At 39.3% G+C, this 20976-nt stretch overlaps 1 protein-coding gene across 1 annotated transcript in view; it reads left to right on the forward strand.

Annotated features, from left to right (window-relative positions):
- Positions 1-6207: 6207 nt before the first annotated feature.
- RFX6 (regulatory factor X6) overlaps positions 6208-20976 on the forward strand; it is a 43421-nt gene continuing 28652 nt past the window's right edge. The window contains exons 1-6 of the mRNA XM_032215309.1: positions 6208-6226; positions 9313-9469; positions 11476-11599; positions 14075-14136; positions 19286-19363; positions 20876-20903. Of these exons, the coding sequence (XP_032071200.1) occupies positions 6208-6226; positions 9313-9469; positions 11476-11599; positions 14075-14136; positions 19286-19363; positions 20876-20903 (468 nt within the window). The remainder of the gene's footprint in view (positions 6227-9312; positions 9470-11475; positions 11600-14074; positions 14137-19285; positions 19364-20875; positions 20904-20976) is intronic.

Consider the following 20976-nt stretch of genomic DNA (forward strand, 5'->3'; position numbering starts at 1 on the left):
CTAAAAGAATGGATAACCCTGAAGCATAAGAGACTCTTACTGTATATTTAGTACATGATTTACAGCTGGGATGGTACGCCTTCTTGTGATATGAGAAGAATAAAATTTACAGATACTTTCAAAATCATTATATAGGAAACTCACTATTATCTGTATGGGAAAAAATAAAACCCACGATTTATTCAAAAATCCCAGCACAGCTCTCAACCAGAGGTGGGATCCTGCCGGTTTAACAACTGGTTCGATAAACGCATGCTTTGTGTACATCCTTCATGCGCGGTACCAGTTTTAACAAAATTTACCTTCCACGTTACTTCTGGGGAGTAATACAGCTATGGTGCAGCAATCCGCTGTGCTGCACGAATCAGCTGAGAGGATATAGGTAAGTAAAGCACAGGAGTGGGTAGGCAGGGCAACCTGATTGTCAGAGCTACAGGTTCGCCTGAACCAGTCCGAACCAGCTGAATTCCACCCCTGCTCTCAACGATGAAAGCCTTTACATACCCAAATCTGGTGAAGTTTGAAGAAATTATGACATATAAACATATTTTGAATACTGAAAGGAAATTAAAATCTAAGCAAGACCTTGAAAACCAGGGCATTATATTATTATGGTGGTCTCAATTGCAAAAACAATCTAGATACGACAAAGGCATGAAAAATCATGGCTTTTATAAAGAACAAACAGACTTTGATCAGATATTGTTAAACTCTGATGAAAAATTAATTAAGAAAATATTTTTTTCCCCCTAAACTGGAAAATGGAGGATGAACAAGTAAAAGATATAATGTCACTGGATAAAAAACTTTGGTTATAACGTAGAATTAGGGAAATGGCAAAACTTATGGGAAGAAACTATAAATTGACAATGGCAACTTCTTATAAAGAAAATCTATATAAAATGTTTTATAGATGGCACTTGCCACCTGCTGGTTAGCTAAAATGTTTAAAAATATGTCTAGGAAATGTTGGAAATATAACCAAAAATGAGCACATATTATATGTGGTGGACTTGTGTTAAAGCAAAAATTTTTTTTGGCCAAAATACATACTGTATATACTCGAGTATAAGCCGAGTTTTTCAGCCCACTTTTTGGGCTGAAAAAAGCCGCCTCGGCTTATACTCGAGTCTACAACTGGATCCGGCAGTGCTGTTGCCTGTTGGAGGAGGAGGAGGCGAACCAGCCTGCCATCGCCGGCCACCGCTAGCCCCGCCACTCTTCCCGACCCCTTCCAAGCCCCACAGTCCAGCGGATGGAGCAGAAGCAGCCCCGGGGCTTCGCTGCTGCTCCCCGCATTTTCTGCACGGGGATCCCTTGGAGAGGGGATTCCAGCCTGCCATCGCCAGCCACCGCTAGCCCCGCCGCTCTTCCCACCCCCTTCCAAGCCCCACAGTCCGGGGCTGCTTCTGCTCCATCCGCTGGACTGTGGGGCTTGGAAGGGGGTGGGAAGAGCGGCGGCGCTAGCGGTGGCTGGCGATGGCAGGCTGGAATCCCCTCTCCAAGGGATCCCCGTGCAGAAAATGCGGGGAGCAGCAGCGAAGCCCCGGAGCTGCTTCTGCTCCATCCGCTGGACTGTGGGGCTTGGAAGGGGGTGGGAAGAGCGGCGGGGCTAGCGGTGGCTGGCGATGGCAGGCTGGAATCCCCTCTCCAAGGGATCCCCGTGCAGAAAATGCGGGGAGCAGCAGCGAAGCCCCGGAGCTGCTTCTGCTCCATCTGCTGGACTGTGGGGCTTGGAAGGGGGTGGGAAGAGCGGCGGGGCTAGCGGTGGCTGGCGATGGCAGGCTGGAATCCCCTCTCCAAGGGATCCCCGTGCAGAAAATGCGGGGAGCAGCAGCGAAGCCCCGGAGCTGCTTCTGCTCCATCCGCTGGACTGTGGGGCTTGGAAGGGGTCGGGAAGAGCGGCGGGGCTGGCAGTGGCCGGCGATGGCAGGCTGGTTCGCCTCCTCCTCCTCCAACAGCACTGCCGGATATCCGCCCAACGCTGCGGGGGCGCCAGCGGGAGCTTTGGCGGCTTCACCTCAGCCGCAGCGCTGGGCAGCAAATGTGCTGGTGCTGTTGGAGGAGGAGGAGGCGGCGGCAGCAATAGCACCTGAGGACAGGACAAGAAGCAATGGAAACTTGTCAGAAGGAGACTCAAGCTGGAAATAACGAGAAATCTGACAGTAAGAACAATTAAAATCCTAGGAAAATGTCCTTTCATGAAAAATTACTTTTTCAGTTAACTCTGCCTGACATTAGTTGGGTGAACAGAAATATTAGTTGGCCAATTCTAAAAGGGAGCACCAGAAAGAACTTAAAATATTTTTTAAGAGAGCTGGGTTTTTCATTTATATTATATGTATGAACAGAATTAACACAAATTGCAGATACCAATCAAACATAAAGAAAAAAAGGATGAAATAATGCTCATTTTTAAAAACTCAGTGAAAATAAAAACAATATACCAAGAAGGTGGCATACTGGTTGTGATTTGATCTCTTTGGGGGATCCCGGGGATCCCCTATACAAGTATTTTAATATTGCAGACTTGCAGTATTATAAGTCATACTGATATTATAGAACACTTTAATTAAGCGGGTCCCTTGAATAAACATAACTTTGAGTTTCAAATAACACTGATTTTTTATTTTTGAAATTTACCGTAGCTGCTGCATTTCCCACCCTAGGCTTATACTCGAGTCAATAACTTTTCCAGCTTTTTGGGGTAAAATTAGGTGCCTCGGCTTATATTCGGGTCGGCTTATACTCGAGTATATACGGTAAGTGGTTAGAAAAGATGATAGGAAAACATGTAGATTTTAAACCTGAACTTTTTTTATTAGGAAATCAGAAAAACTTGATAAGCAAAGTATATATTTAATATTGCATGTCTTAATAGCAGTGAGGATTATATTTGCACAATATTGGAAAAATGAAGAAACACCGCAAGACAAAAAGATAATTAAGAAGACACTAACCATACTGTGCAGAAACACTGAAATTAAACAAAAAGAACACACAGGATATTATCAAACATGGCCTTTATTTTACCAGTGGTTGGAAAAAAGAGGTGGAGATTAAGAATGTAACTTGTACTGTTAAGCAATTAAATAACACAGACAATACAATGTTTATTATATAAAGGTAAATGTTCCCCTCGCACATATGAGCTAGTCATTCCCAACTCTAGAGGGTAGTGCTCATCTCTGTTTCAAAGCCGAAGAGCCAGTGCTGTCCAAAAACGTCTCTGTGGTCATGTGGCTGGCATGACTAAAACTGAAGGTGCACAAAACACTGTTACCTTCCCACCAAAGTGGTCCCTATTTTTCTACTTGCATTTTTACATGCTTTCGAACTGCTAGGTTGGCAGAAGCTGGGACAAGTAACAGGAGCTCACTCTATTACTAGGGATTCAAACCGCCAAACTGCCAACCTTTCAGATTGACAAGCTCAGCATCTTAGCCACTAAGCCTCTGTGTCCCTACGATGTTTATTAAGCATTAACATATAAACAATAAAAAATCAATAAGATCTTTAAAAGTTAGAAATCGCTACTAATTGTGGTTAGGAATATACTCTCTGAGTTTGACTTGGAATCACTGAGTTTTGGCTCCTTATAGTTGGGCTCTGCTTTAATGCTGTGATTTCTGGGAAGAACAATCACTAAAAAAGGCAAAGATAAAGGCAGTTTCTGGGAGTTTTTTCCTTTTTTCTCACCATACTGGAATGGAAGGAGGGATAGAGCTAGAGCATACAGCTAAAACAAAGATTGCATTTCTTTACTTTACCACATACAAATTCTTATCATTTTTCTTTTCTCTCCATCAAATTATTTCTTCTGTACCTGTATCATGTTCTTCTTCCTTCAGCCACTTCTGATTGGATGAAATTTCCCAGTTTTCTCACTGTCCTTTCAAATAGCCTGCCGCCTTCTTGGATTCCTGATTCCCCATCAGATAAGGGCAGTTAGATTAGAAACAGGTCGCATCCATCCAGAAGACTACGTCATTTGGGATGGGAAAGCTATGGGCAACATGGGGAGAAAAAGATTCTGAAAGCATGTGCATCTCCGAAGACCCCATAGGATGTACCAGGGATAATCATCAGGTATTTTTTCATTCTCCCATTTCTCAAGAGTATTTTAACAAATGCATCCATTAGCACTGTGAAAATCAAAGTTAGACCTGAGCGGTTGGCCAGGTCAAGTGGGTTGGGAATTGGTTAGTTGTATCAGTTTATTGGAATAAACTGGATTAATTAATAATGTAAACATTCTATTTACATCCTCCAGAGAGGCAGAATCTGGGTGCTAAGCCAGAGCTTCTTTTTTTTTCTATACCTGCCTGTATCCAATTCCACTACAACTAGTGAAAAAATGGTAGAGGTTGAATTTAACATAATTTGAATGGCTTCCAGATATCTATTCAAAAGGCAACAACACTGGGATCTGTGTGTATATATGTATACAGGCACATGTATAATAGAAGAATAGAATTGGCCAAGTGTGATTGGACACACACGGAATTTGACTATGTACTATGCTATCCGAGTACATAAGAAAAAATAAAATAGAATGCATTCATCAAGAATCATAAGATGCAAAACTGAGTGATAGTCACAGATTACTAATAAGCAATCAAATCATACTAGGAAACAAATAAAACTATAAATTTTAAAGATACAAGCAACATGGTTATAGTCATAAGTGGGAAGAGATAGGTACTAGGCAGAAAGATAAGAATAATAGAAATGCAATCTTAGTAAGAAATATGACAGTGTTGTGGGAATTAGTTGTTTAGCAGAGTGATGACAAAAGTACCAAAAGGCAACTTTCCATTGATTTTATATGCCAGTAGAAATGTACCTGTTACATTCTTGTAGAAAGGCATTGCCTATCAATGAGTTTTTATAGTATGGAATAAATTATGTAGTTGAATACGAGTGGACTGTAAAATGTTACTTGAAATAAAGCAGTGCTTTCTGCTTTGCCAGCCAAGTGAAGATAATACTCCTGATTGCAAAGATAAGTGGTAGACCGAAATGACACAGTCCAAGACAAGACTATAAAATATGGCCATTTCTTCCCCTTCCCCCACCGCAGGGGTAAAAAAAAAGGATATTAGGCTGGCAGCAGGTCAGAAAATTTCAGTCTGAGGTAATAAAGACTGTTCCAAAAATCTCTTCTGCGTGACCTAGGTCAGAGATGCTTCAGCAAACACAGCTTGAAGATATGACTGGATGATGTCACATTCAACCCACTCAACCTGCCAAGATGACAGCCTGAACTGCCTTTCTTGCTGCAGCAGTGGGATTTTTCCGTCCAATCCTGAAGCACATCATAATATGGATGGGGCCAGCAAAGCTACTATGGACGACTTGGAGCTGGTGTGGGCACTCATTCCCTTTTTCCTGACCCCTCATTGCAGGGACCCTTTCTTTTGCCAGTAGGAGAGTGCGGGCTTCCCACTGTGCCAAAAAACCAAACCATTTCTCTCCTTTCACTTCTCAATTCATGGGTAGAAGGAGAAGCAGGGAGAGATGGAGGGGAAGTAGTCTTTTTTTTTTGGTGCCAGCTGTCCTAAAGAGACACATTTTTCCTATGCTGTGATAGCTGAAACCCTGCTTTCCCCAGTTCCCTTCTCATGGGGTCACTTTGCCTATCAAGGTGTGCCTCCTCCACCCCTACATCTTCTTCCTGTGGCTTTGGCATTGTAGCACCTAAGCTGGGTAGGTACTCTTGACATGTACCTGTACTCATGTACCTGTACTCATGAAGGGAACATTTCCTCTCTTCAGTAAATGGATAAGAGCCGTGGTGGTGCAGTTAGAGTGCAGTACTGCAGGCTACTTCTGCTGATCACTGGCTGCCAGCAGTTTGACAGATGGTATCTCACCAGCCTCAAGGTTGACTCAGCCTTCCATCCTTGTGAAGTGGGCAAAATGAAGACCCAGATTGTTGGGGTCAATAGGCTGACTCTGTAAACCACTTACAGAGGGCTATATAAGTCTAAGTGCTATTGCTGTTGCTCTTCCCTTCCTCTCCTTTGTCCCAAGTCAAGAGCACAAGGGGAGAGAAGGGTTCCTCCGATGCAGTTCACTGATCCTGTTGGAAATGAGAAAGGTCAGAAGACCCACTTCCCTTTCTTCTGTGCCCACCTCCATTTGTCTGCCGTCCAGAAGAGAGAAACGAGAGATTTCTCTCTTTTCTCTGTCCCTACTCTTGTCATGGGTGGCAAGCAGCATGGTAAGAAGTGGGGAATGGACAGGGCTATAAAAGCAATAAAGAATGGACCCCTTGGGGCCCATTTTCCCAATGCAAGGAGTGATCATTTCCTAGGATCCAAAATCTGACAATAAAGATCTATTGCTGCCAGTTATGACACATAAAGCAGTATTCGCCATCCCATCCCACTTTTTCCTCCTCCCCTCTTATATGCACAGTCGGCTTTGTTCCTGTAGCAGATTGGGGTTGAAAGCAGGGACCAGCGCTTGTTTTAAGCCCACCACATATTTTACTTCCCTCTCTGGCCTTTGAAGGCAAGCGGCTCAAAAGAAGCCCCAGACATACCTTCACTTTGAGAGCCATCCACCACTTTCGTCAGACGGGTGCAGCGTGCTGCTGAGATTCTGCACGTGTTCAGAAGCACTCTTGTCATGGTTTTCCCTGCCTTCTACGTTTCCTGTTAAAGTCCCAAGGGAAATTGAAAGACCACCTCCAGACAGCGTTCCAGGGATGAGGGAGGCTGGGGGTGGGGGAGGGAGAGAATTGGGGTCGGAGTTTACTCTAGCAAACTTGAGGCGGGGCAGTCCGGGCTGAGCTCTTGACAAACGGTGGGCAGGGCTTGTTGCTGTGCCCGGCCCGGCTGCCCCAGTGATTGTGTCTCAGTGATCTCAACCCGCGGTTGATTCTAGCCACCGTCTTCCTCTTCCTCCTCCTCCTCCTCGTCGTCAAGGACTGGAGCCCGAGCGCGTTTTAAAAACCGCCCGTCTCCATCGTCGAGTCAACTCTCCGGCCTCAGCCGCCTGTCCGTCCCTCATCGCGCATCTTTACCCAGAACCTTTATTTGCGCTTCCCTCTGCTTGGCTCCCGAACGATCCTCCTCATCACCCGATCCAACTCTTGGGTAACCCCTCCCCTGCGCCCCGGGCCCTTTCCCCGACCCTCCATGGACAGGGAAGGCACCGAGTCCTGAAGAGGCGATGGCCAAGTACCCGGCCAGGGTCGACGGCGCCTTTGCGCACAGCCAACCCTTGGAGGACTCCTATGGCGAGCTGCTCTCCAGAGGGTTGCTTCAGATTTCACCCTCCGGAGAACCGCTGTCCGAGGTCGATTCGCTACGCGGCAGACTGCAACGCCCCGACGGGGAGCTGAGCTTCCGCGAGGGGATCAAGGCAGGTGAGGGCGACTTTCAAACAGGCTCGGAGCTGGGCGGAGAAGCAACCGGGCGCCTCGGTTGCCTTCAACGAGGTTAATGTCTGCGCCACTTTTGGTCTGAGGGGAACCTGCTTTGCCTGGCTAGAACTAGAGAGGTCTGGGTTCAGCCGAGTCTTCTGTGGCCACTTTCTCTTTCCCTTCCCTGATTCCTGTAAATAGGGTAGAAAAGCACCTTGCTGCCCTTGGGGAATTTCCATCTACTCTAGGCCTCCCCCGCCCCCCTGTTGAATCCAAGCGCTCTTCACTCATCTTCGTGGGGGCAAAACATCCTAAGATATAAGTGCAGTCTTGCTTCCAAGGTATTGGAGGAGCAAAATTTTATCCACCAGGATGCTGTCTTTGGACAGTATAAAAATAAAAAGTGACACTTGAACAATTAAAGTGATTTAAGTCTGCCTTACTCATTGGCCTGGAGAGGAAAAGAACATCATAGGGACAAAGTGGAAAGATACAAGATGGGAAAGGCTTGTTATGAATTATCCATCAAATCTTGAAGGAGGATGCCAGGTTGAGCCGTGGACAGCCATGGGGAGGGGAAGGGGCTCCAGCATAAACAAATTGTTGGTTTTCCCTGACACTTAATTATTGGAAAAGTCACCTGGGAACAATTTCAGCCCAAAGAGACACAAGGGGACCTATTTGGTCTTAGTGAAAACACACATTTGCACTGTGTCAGTCTTTGAGATGAAGAGGGGTTGGGTAAAGTTCCTCAAACCAAAAAAAGAAGTTTGTTTGAGGATAACAGATTCAAAGATGGAAATGTCATTATTCTTTAGATATTGTGTATGTTTATGGAATGTTTGAAGCAAAAGTTTCCCCTTCAGTTATTTAATATTCTTCATGTTATACAAAATGAGCTTTATCATTTTGCTTCTCATCTCTGATGGTAAGAAGGAAGGACTTATTTCCATATCTCTATCTATCTCTATTTATCTCTATCTATCTCCATCTATCTCCATCTATCATCTATCATCCATCATCTATTTATCTATCATCTATCTATCTCTCTGTTTATCTATCAGTGTGTGTGTGTGTGTGTGTGTGTGTGTGTGTGTGTGTATCCATCCATCCATCCATCTATCTTCCTTCTGTGTATCCATATGTCTTTCCATATATCTCCATATATATACTCCAAGTGTGGAAATATCCAAAGTCTCTTTGATCTCACAGAGGCCTTTTGTATTTATCTGTTGATTTACCTACCTGCAGATATATGGTCCAATGTTTTATGATGCTGGAGTTTGTAATTTTCCAAGTGACACAGAATTTTTCATTCATCTAAATATCTAAAGGCTCAAAGCCATCAGGCAACAAACTGTTGGGTTTGGGTTTTGGCATATGGAATTCTCTTGATGAGGGAGCAACATAGCATTTTACTATGGGTTCATATAGTCAAATGTTAGTGTTCCTTGAAGGGACTTCCACTGCTTATACATGCCATTTTTGTTTACTTTCCTTCTCAATCTCTTATACTGTATTGGCCAAAGAGTCCTATACTGAATCAGATTTGCTCAGTAAAATATTTTTTTATTAGTGTAATATCAATAGCATTTTCCTGATTTTTATGTTTGGATGAGAAAAAAAGACTTAAAAATATCCCCAAGTTATCAAACATATGGAGCCTGAAAATTATGAGATCATAATTGTACAGTAGGCAAATGGACAAAAAAGTACTTTTCCTACCTCCTTCATTTCCATTTGCATCATCAGAGAAATTTATAAATAAATTAAACATTTCCAATGATTAATCTCTCAGCTGTTTCCCCAGATATATCATCCAATACTAAATGATCCATTTAAATGTATTTAATTTTATCTACATAGCATTATTTAATGTAATCTACAAGATAGAGAAGTAGATAAATACATACATTCTCCTTTGTTTTGGCACACAGAAATTCATTTCAGAAGTGAACCTGTTTCTTCAGAAGATGAGGATGGAGAGACTCAAGAAAGCAAGATAAAATCTCTGAGCAAATATTTGCCTCCAAAGAAAACAATCACTCAGATTATGAAGGACAAAAAGAAGCAGACACAACTCACTTTGCAATGGTAGGCTAAACAACCAACGAAGCTTTAATGTATGGGAAATTATTTTCTACTATACAGTGTGTGCTAGTTAGCTTTTTCTGTATTGTCATGGGAAAAAAGAAATCTTGTCATCTGGTAGAAGTTACAATGATCTCAAAATGAGGTTGTATGCAAATGTCACACAATGTCATTTGCCCCCATTGTGGGTGATCAAAGACGAAAGTTAACTGCCAATAATCCTAGACAAGTGAAACCTCTATCAATGGAACATTTATAAAAACAAATCTAAGAAAATATATTGTTAGTATTGCAATTCAGCCATCGAATGTAAATACCTGTTTTTGTAAATATTTCGCTACAGTTTCACTTAACTGGATTATGTATTTTATGGAAAGAAGTTATAAATGTATTGATTTTTCTGAACTTTTCTGTTCATCTTTTGGTTTAAATTTTAGAAACAATATTCCTTTTGGGCCTTTTGGGCCTTTTGGGATGGGATGGGATTGAATGGAGTGGGATGGGATGGGATGGGATGGGTTGGAATGGAATAGAATAGAATAGAATAGAATAGAATAGAATAGAATAGAATAGAATAGAATAGAACAGAACAGAACAGAACAAAAATTGCAAAATTCTGCAAGAGTGGTCCAAGAAGTAATACGTAATGTTTTGTCTACTATTGGTTATGGCCTTTAATACAACCCTAGGAGACTACTGTATAGTAGTCATCCATTTTTAACATTGTACCTTGGCTGAGTTCAAAAAAGGCTAAACAGAATCAGGTTTAGCTGGTTGGCATTTGTATGGAAGGCTGCCACAAAACCCTAGGGCAGTAGACTTGGGAAGTAGGAAAAATATTCCAGAAAACAATGGTAAGCCTCTTTCATCGTAGGGCTGGGAAAATTACCTTGTGACAGTCATTGATTCATCAGGATTGCCTTTTTTTCTGCCAGTGAACATGTGTGACTAAAGTTTAAGATTGGAATGGGAAATATCCAGATTCAAGTCATCACTCACTCTGTAGGTCACTTGGTGATTCCAGGTCTGTCCTCCTATCACTATTGTCATGCTGGGAAGGGAGCTCCCAGTTTACTGTTCCTTGGGCTTACAGAACAAAGGCAGGATATAAATGTACCATAATAACAATAGTAATCTCTAATAATGAAGTACCTAACAAGGGTATATATTTAGGAAATATACACAAGCATTCTGTAAAAGTTGAGCTAATAGATATTATATGTCATAGTAAACTAAGTCTAAACCAATCTGAGACCAATTATCATCTTTCTACCTGCCTTTTTCTAGTTGCCAACCATTTGCAGGAATTAGCGGTTAAGATGTTGACTCATAAATTCTTAGCACTTATCAAACCAATTGGAAAAATTAATTGTCAGCCACAGCTGAATGCTAATGTGGTTGTTCTGATGCTAATATATCTATTTAGCTATATGACTGCAGCTTTAATTCATCTGAATCGCATGTTTATATTTTTAGTAAAGGAACTAATAAAAAAATACTATGTGAAGTAACCACTTTATGTTCAACAAAATAATTGCTTTTATAGATGTAGTGAAATTCCAGTCTAGTTTTCTCTCCAAGTCTTATTTTCTTTTGACCCCCAAAATAAGCACTTGGCCTTATTTTGGGGGAGGTCTTATTATTTTTGAGGTGCAGGCGGTGGTGAGCATGGTCACTTCATGGCTGCTGCTATGCTGCAATATTTTCAGGGAGGACTTATTTTCAGGGGAGGGCTTATTTTAGCTCATGTCCTCAAAAGCCCAATTGGGCTTATTATCTGGGGAGGTTTTATTTTCAGGGAAACAGGGTAGGTAGCTATAGAAATTGAAAGAAGGAATGAAATGGATGAATGAATAAATGAATGAATAGGTACTGGGAAAAATTGAAGCATTTTATACTTTGAAGGCAATTTCTTAAAAAAATATTATAAGCTTGGTAGTAACAGTGAAAAAATATGGCAAAGCTACAGGAACCATTTTTAAAATCCTTGGCTTCTTTTTCATCTACAGGTTAGAAGAAAATTATATTGTCTGTGAAGGAGTTTGTTTGCCTCGATGCATCCTTTATACTCATTACCTGGACTTCTGCAGAAAGGAGAAACTTGAGCCTGCTTGTGCTGCAACATTTGGGAAGGTAATTAACCCATTTGATCTTCTTGCCTTATTAAATCTTAGAAGAAATTTCCCATTATATTTCCTTGACCTTGTTATATAATCAAAAGCTCTGACTTGTTCTGCAAAAACAGGGTTGAGAAAACCTGCAATTGATGCATCTTAAGAGTAGTTTAAATCCTGCTGCTGAGGGGATGTTTGTGGCTCTTTTTCTTTTCTAATACAGAAGCAAGAGCTTTGCAGGTCACCTTAGGGCAGTGTTTCTCAAACTTAGCAACGTGAAGATGTGAAGATGTGTGGACTTCAACTTGCAGAATTCTCCAGGCATATCTTCAAGTCACTAAGCTTGAGATACACTGCTTTAAAGAGTGTAGGATATTGGAAAGAAAATCATTAGCTTGGCAAAGTTGAAAGTAATGCAACTTTTGTGAGGAAAGAGTGCTGATCGTACATATTCTCCTCCCCACAACATCTACTCTACTTAAAAGCTGAAATCATTTAATCAACATGAGAGGTGGCCTTTCCAAATCAAATCCAAATTACTAGGAGCTGGTGAAACTAAATACCAAGACAGCTTCAGAGATCAGTCTTTTTAAAACACCCACAATCGCTTCCAATTGCTTTAAAAAACTGAAACACATTAGTTTAATGAAATTTGGGGTTCACATCTCCCTATGATATTAAATGACTCAGAACCAAGAGAACAGTTGACTATAAATAGTTTTAGCTTTGAAAATAGCAGGATTATCTTTTTTTTTCTATTCACTGCCTCTCTCCTTATTTGCCTTAAAGTTGATTGCTGGGTTATGATATCTGTTGACGCAGAGACTATTGTTTCATCTTCAAATGCTCACTGTGCAAGTAAATTTCAAAGCCGGGCTTTAGACTGTATCAGGTTAGATAAACCAAGGGGCCAAGGTGGGAGGCTTGATTGCGATCGCATTTCCATTTAATGTCAGAGTTGCTTCTCTCAATTAGCTATTATATTGATAGGGACAGTTCCACCCACAGCTTTTGGGAAAGTTACTATTTGAAATACAATTGTTTTATAGATGTATGGGGGTTTGAAAATATGTATTAAGATGTACGAAGGGCTTGCCTTCTGATATTGAGGTTGCTCCATCACTCAGGCTTTTAAGAAGAGACTGGACAACTACTTGTCTGGAATGTTGTAGGGCAGGGGTGTTAAACTCATGTCATCATGGTGTCATCATGTGATGTATCTCAACTTTTTCCCCCTTTACTAAACTGGGCATGGGCATGGCCAGCATGTGATGCATCCACGTCGTGGACTGCGAGTTTGACTGATATATGGTCTCCTGCTTGTGCAGGGGGTTGGATTAGAAGACTTTCAAAGTCCCTTCCAACTCTGTTATTCTGGTAGTTTCATCAATGATACTAAAAGGGCTACAAGCCTCACTTGTATTGATTGGGCAAACTTATTTGACCTCTTGTTCTTTGTGTAATAGAAAAAAACCAGAGCATTTTTAGAACTGAGTGGTACATTTTTAGATGTGCAGATTTTGCATTCGAATGACATAACAGTGAAAATTGCTACCTAGTTCATCTACAGAAAAAAATCCCTGAAATCTCACTGAAAATCTCTGTGATAACAATATCACTTGTTTCATGTAGACTGATAATCATTCTTTTTCCAGTTTTATCAAAGGACATTTCCAAATCAAACTGTATTCCAAATTGTATTCCAAGATTCTTTGGGTGGAGCTATAGAGCATGTATATGAAGCTGTAATGTAGATGTGTTCTATTATTAAATTTTTCATCAATTGAATTCTGATCCACAAGACTGGTCACTATTCTTCACCTCTACAATAGCATAATGAAGTATAATTCAAAAAGCTATTTCTATCTATCCATCTGTCCACCTACCCATTGGTACAAAAAGAAACATATCTCTACAGGCATATTGCTTGAATTCTTATATTAAGCAAGTTTCTAAGCATCATTCTATTTTCATTCATTCCATCATTTATCTCTTCCAATAGTAGTTTATGACACGATAATTCATTTTAATAAAGCCAAATTCTAATAAAACTGAGTTTTAAAATAATTTTGTGGGAAATTAAAAATTGTATCAGAAGGAATAATGTTTTTTTTTAGGAAGGGAATTTCAGAGAAGATATTTTTGTTTAATATGATGTACCTTTGATAAGCTTTTATGATATCATGTCCTATTAATTTTATAGAGCAAATTGAATAGCATCTCCTTGGAATAGTATAACTGATTGGATTATACTATTCCAAGGAGATGATATTCTATTTGCTCTGTAATATTGGGTATCTTATACCTTTGATGGGAACATGATCATATTTTGTTGCAATTTCCACTTTCTAAGTTTAATACTCTTTTGCCACTGATCACTAAAATGAATTTACATAATTAATCACTTATAGAAGAGCCAATTAGAACAGATATTGTAAGAAAACAAAAATAAATTTACCAATTTCAATTATTTAATATTTGACATTTTCTTTAGACAATTCGCCAGAAATTTCCTCTCCTCACCACTAGGCGGCTGGGTACAAGAGGCCATTCAAAGTAAGTTCTTAGGAGCTACACTTTTTAAATTCATGCTTATCTAAACAAAACCATATATTCTTGATAGAGGTAGATGGAATCCAAATGTATTATTAGCTGAAAAACACTTTTTAGAGTAACCAATCCAAAACTGACAATGGTCCATATTTCATGAATTTCAATTCCCAGAATTCTCCAAGAGACACAAACATCATCCTAACTAGTGGATTATAGGAATTGAAGGTCCACACATCTGAAAGACATCCAGATGTGTGGAAGTCTGCTTTAAAGGGTATAGCATGATGTAGCAATTTCCATGTTTCTTGTCAAGTTGATTATTGAAAACCGTAATTTCCCTTTTCGCACATGTTCCAAATTCTTATGCTCTCCGAAAACCCTTTATAGAGAGTTGGGAGGTATATTTGGGTTACCATGGAAGGGATCATGAGGTGAAGGAAATATCACCCCAAACGGCATAGTACTGTAGAAAAGTTCTCATTATATGTTTGTTTGTTTATTGTGCACCTTCCAATCAGTGTTGACTTTGGCAACAGCTTGGACAACTCTTTGCAATTTCCTTGGCACGATTTCAGAAGAGATTTGCCATTGCTTCCTAGGGCAGAGAGAGAGAGTATGTCTGGCTCAAGGTCACCCAGCTGGTTTTTTGCCTAAGGCACAATGAGAACTCAGAATCTCTCAATTTCTAGCCTAGTGTCTTAACCACTATACAAACTAGCTGAATATTTTTATTTAAAATATTGCCAATGTAGTCTTCCCTAACCCTATCCCTTTTTCCTATGAGAATAAAAGAGGATGTGGAAAGAAGTTCATTTGTCAGCAAATGGGTAGTGAAAAAATGAAGAGAGACAGAGAGAGGGGGGAGGGAGGGAGGGAGAGAGAGAGAGCAAGAACCTAGAACTACGCCACCTACAAACTGACCTAAGCATAGTACACAAAATTGTCTGCTACAATGTCCTACCTGTCAACGACTACTTCAGCTTCAACAGCAATAATACATGGGCAAACAATAGGTACAAACTCAAAGTAAACTGCTCCAAACTCGATTGTAGAAAATATGACTTCAGCAACAGAGTGGTCAATGTCTGGAATGCACTACATGACTCTGGTGTTACATCCTCAAACCCCTAAAACTTTAATCTTAAACTGTATAGCATGGACCACACTCCATTCCTAAGAGGTCTGTAAGGGGGCGTGCATAAGTGCACCAGTGTGCCTGACATCCATGTCCCACTGTTCCCATCTATTTGTACTCATTTCTTATGTTTATACGTATACCTGCGTATAGTTATATGTTTATATGTTATATTCATACTTATGCTTGTTTTCTCATACATGCTTGACAAACATAAATAAATAAATAAATAAATAAATAAATAAATAAATAAATAAATAAATAAATAAATAAATAAATAAATAAATAAATAAAATAAGAGAGAGAGCACTTCAGGGATAGTCTATGAATACTTTCCTGGGAAGGAAGGAATGTGTAATTTTCGCTCTGGTTCTTACCTCCCTATTATGCTCGATTATCCATCATTTCTTTATTGAATATTAGTGATTGCAATTGTAATAAGGCAATTTCATCATTTAAGAAACCGGCACTTTAGATACTGAGTGAGTGCAAGAATCTTAGTCTCTCACCTTCTCAAACAATAGGTTTGGAAAGACTAGTTGGATTAGGCCAAGCAGTGTACATACACTTTGGCTGATAGGGATTGGAGTCAAACAATACCCGCAGGAACTGAAGGTGCTCATTTCCTACCCACAGTAGAAGCCTTATAATGATAGAGGAATTTATTACATTGGTAGTGTGTTTAATGATTGCTAACTTGGAGGAATTCTCTTTTGAGCCAAAGGAAGAAGATGTGAGACTTGAGTTAAACCAGAATGAATGCCTGGCATTTCCTGTATCTTTGAGAAGACAGGGCATTCCCCCCCCCCTTTTTTTTTTCATTTGTATTCTGTAGCTGGCTATCTTTTGTGTACCAGGGACAGCCAATTTCCCCCCCCCCCAAAAAAAAATATATCTTGGTTTTCTTTTCTGTTCAATTGTGTCTGATTCTCAGAGACTGCCTTGATTAGTCCCTGCAGTTTTCTGGGCAAGGTTTTTCAAAAGTGGCTTGCCATTGCATGCTTCCTAGAGTTGAGAGAGAGTGACTGGCCCAAGGTCACCCAGATGACTTTATATCTAAAGGGAGATTAACATTTATGGTTTTCCAGTTTCTAGACTGATGCCCTAACCATCACACTAAAGTGGCTTACATATTTACTCTTGGGGCAGCTAAAATTTAGTTACCAATCTGATAGCGCTTTTAACAATTTGTGTTAATTTTATTTACTACATTTCATAACATTAATATTTAAAGTAACACACAAAATAATCACATCATGGTCTCCTTCTTTCTTGCCTTCTGCTTTAACTATTACTGTACTACTACTAACTACGGTAAAAAAACTGGCTGTCATCTAACCTATAATTGTTACGAATTATTGTCAGGTGTTTTCTGGAGTTTCAGAAGAAATTCCTACATAGAGATGACACGTGACATTCAGTAGAGTGCGCCACTGCTATTATCATATCCATTGTCTTTAGTTGCTACCGTAGTTCTTACTATCATAGCAGCAAACAAGGTGTTGTATGAGCAGAAAAATAAGGAACTTGGGCAAGAGAAGAATGAAGTAGAAAATAAAGCATTATAATGAATAGAGCAGTAATGCAAAAGCATTATAGATCAGCAGTAGAGAACACCGCACACTGTTTTAGTCAAGTGCACCATTAAAATGGAACTGAAATAAAGGAAAAGGAGGAGTCAGCAAGGATCATATACAATGATTATACCAATTCAGGGACAGTTGGATGCATATAAACATAGTGGGAATTAATGAGCGACATAAATTCAGCCTAGATTTAGTCTAAATGTGGGCTAACTTCAGCAGTTTTGCAGGGTCTTCCTTTGAAGGTAATATGTGTATGGATCACAGAATACAGGTAGTTCTTGACTTACGACCATAATTGAACCCAAAATTTATGTTGCTACGTGAGAAATTTGTTAAGTGAGTTTTGCCCGTTTTATGATTTTTCTTTGTTAAGTGAATCACCACAGTTGTTAAATTAGCAACAAAGTTGTTAAGTGAATCTGGCCTTTCCGTTGACTTTGCTTGCCAGAAGGTTGCAAAAGGAGATCAAATGACCCAGGGATAGATTGTGCCCATCATAAGCATGAACCGGTTTTCAGGCATCAAGCATAGGGATAAGTGTGAAAAAATTATAATAAGTCACTTTTTTCAATGATGTAATTTTGAATGGTCACTAAACACTAAACTGTGAGCTCCCATTACAGTTTAATTTGGGGGGGGGGGTGTAGACTTTGATCAATGTTAAATCTTAACTTCCTTCCACCTTTTCTGAAAGGCATTATCTTATTTATTAAAAGTGATTTAGTGGGTTAATAAAACTGATATGGCAGCTGGCCTTGCGATAACGAGTTATTGCAAGTCCCTGAGCAGCTTAATCATATCATTGCCTTATCAGCTATCATTTGTGTTGGCATATGCTCTAGTCAGATTTGCTTGCAGCACAGGGACAGATGTTCGTGCACATGGAAAAGGAGGGTGAGAAAAATCAACCTGGCTGGTTTCTTCCTGGAAGTTTTAATGAGAAAGCTAACAATGAGCATCACTGCTCTTATTTCTTGCCAAACTAATACCAAATAAACAGACCCAGCCTACCCTTTTCTGCCTCTAGCTCTGTTGCTTTTTCCAAACTCATCATAAATCTGTTGCTGTATGCATGTGCATACATCTATATGTCTTTAATGTGATACTTGACATCTCTGCAGAATGCCATTAGCATGAAATGTGTATATATGTACATACACATACATACACATACACACACACACACACACACACACATATATATATGTGCTGTATGTATGTGTGTATACACACACAAACACACACACACAGAGACACACACAGACACACACACAAGCCAAGTACCACTCACTCATCACGAAATATCCAGAACTATAAAACCTGCAACTTGAAATTTGGCATGTATGTTCCTCTTGGCTTCTAGGTGCTTGCTAAGAAAGGATTTTTCGAAATGACCATATGATCATTAGTATTTTTTATACAGTAATTAACATACTCTGATGCTAAGGAGTAAGGAGTTCTTTTCCCTACCAGAAAAGAACTCTGTCAGTTGCCTCACATTCCGTTACCTCAGTTCAAACTGGCAGACATTCCACTCCTTCACTCAGGAGTGGTCTGGTGCTCCTTTCAGTACTAAACATCGGTACCTCACCAAAATGTCTATGCCTTCCACCTATGGAACTTCTTCCAGACTCAAGGATTGTGGGAGCAATATTCCCTTATGTGTTTCAATCACCTACCACCACTGAGCTAACGGATTGTGAACTGAACCAATTTCTTGGAAATTCGGTCAGTTATTTCTCCTTATTTTCAATGCACTAATTTGGCTCTGTTTTTTGAGTTAGTCTAATTTTTGGAAATTTTTGCATTGTGCAGGGAGCAGGAAAGAAACTCATAAGGAAATTGTTCATAAAAAATGTATACTGGTGTGTGTTGTGTGTGCTTGACTTACAACAGTTACAACAGACTTACTACAAGGTAGTACTTGACTTACGACAGTTCATTTAGTGATTGGTCAAAGTTTTGACGACACTGAAAAAAATGACTTATGACCATTTTTCACACAATCATTGGAGCCTCTCCATGGTCACATGATCAAAATTCAGATGCTTGGCAACTAGTTCATATTTATGATGGGCGAAGTCTATCCCTGGGTCATTTGATTCCCTTTTGCGACTTTCTGACAAGCAAAGTCAACGGAGGGGCCAGATTCACTTAACAACCATGTTACTAATTCAACAACTGCAGTGATTCACTTAACAACTGTAGCAAGAAAGGTCATAAGTTCGGGCAAAATTCACTTAACAACTTAGCTTAACAGAAATTTTGGGCTCAGTTATGGTTGTAAATTGAGGACTATCTGTATGTGTGTTTGAGGAAACAGAGCAAGACACACACAAATATAAACTGAGATAATAAAATGAAATAAAATGGCATGGTCCATCAGGCACATGATTTATGTATTATTATACCCTTCCCCCCCTCTCTACAGATATCACTATTATGGAATTGGCATCAAAGAAAGCAGTGCATATTATCATTCTGTGTATTCTGGCAAAGGTTTAACAAGGTATGTTTTTTAAAAAAAGTTCTCAAAAATGTAATCAATAAAATGTTAGATGATGAACCAAGATGAACCAGTTACGATTCAGTTTACACATTAATGTTTATCATTTCAATTTTCATCACATGAACTGCCTGTTATTTGGTAACGTCTAAATGGTTCTGCTTTTTTGAAGTAGCATATGATTACATATAAAATGTTTTATGCAAAACAGCATATTGCAGGCAAGAAACTAGCACGTGAAGCAATTTCAAAAAATTGAATTGCTCATTTGATCTGTGAAGAAACCATTTGTATGCAGATTCTCAAATCTTTGTAAGATTGGGTTGTAGCAATGTTTTGCTTATTAAAGGATTGATTCTTACCAGTGTGCAAATTTTATATAAAGAAAAATAGACATTTCCATATATCTTCTGCCTGATGAAAATGCCTTTACTTCTCATCACTTTTACAACCAAATATCCTTGGGGGAAAAACAGACCCTTGATATGTATGTATATTTTAAAAAATAAATATCATATCAATGCTTTGTTGTATGTACTGTAGTAAAACCACAGCAAATTACAATTATGAAGCAGTAGACATAATTATTTCCTAGGATTGAATTAAATTGATTCCGCCACTAGTCTGCTAATGCTGTAAGATTTTTTTGTCTAATAGTTCTAATTATGCCAACTTGCAAACAAAACAGATTTTATTAAAGGTTCAAAAATGAAAAAAAAAACCATTGTCTAAAATTACCTATTCCTTTTTTCCTAAAGAATTGCATTAAGATTTTTAAAACCAAGGTAAAAACAAATACAAATTCATAAAGAATTAGGAGCCAACAAGAGCCAAAAATGCAAGACCGTATGAAAAAAGAAAAGAAAAGAAAAAATGAGAAGAAAGCAAAAGATACAACGAAGTGGCTTCCAATCTTCTTTACAATTGTTACAAGTGCAATTATAAATTGAGCTCTTTCTCTAAAATCACACATGACTCTCTATAATCTATTCTATCCTAATTATCAAAACCATAAGTCATATTTTCCTCTTTCAAGCAAAATGTCCATAAAGGTTTTCAGTCAGCATGACCATTCTTGTTGATCAAATTTCCAACATAGATTTGAAGTGCCTTTATAGATTCTAGATTAACTAGAATCTATAGTTACTATCTAAAAGTAACTATTCCTATAGATATTTGCAGACATACTGCCTACCTAGCAGTTCAAAAGCATGCAAATGCAAGTAGATTAATTGGTACCACTTCAAGTGGGAAGATAATAGCATTCCGTGTGCTTTTAGCACATACGGTAGCTTTGCTGGCCACATGAACACAGAAATTGCCTTTGGCCAATTGGCTCCATCAGCCAAGAAATGGAGATAAGAGCCATGCCCTGGAGTTGAACACTACTTGACAGGAAAACCTTCACTTTTTACCCTTACTATTGTTCCTTATAATGTGGTATTTGATGCTGTTCTATAATCATAGAAAATCATTCTTTTCTGAAATATAAGTAAAGCATTTTAATTTTCTAAGGTTTTCTGGAAGCAAGTTGAAGAATGAGGTGAGTACCCTCAACTTTGTTATTTGATCTTTTAAATGTGCAGTGATGAGGAAAAACTTGACAACACAATCCT

The sequence above is a fragment of the Thamnophis elegans genome, chromosome 4 (assembly GCF_009769535.1).
Source record: "Thamnophis elegans isolate rThaEle1 chromosome 4, rThaEle1.pri, whole genome shotgun sequence".
Taxonomy (NCBI): Eukaryota; Metazoa; Chordata; class Lepidosauria; order Squamata; family Colubridae; genus Thamnophis; species Thamnophis elegans.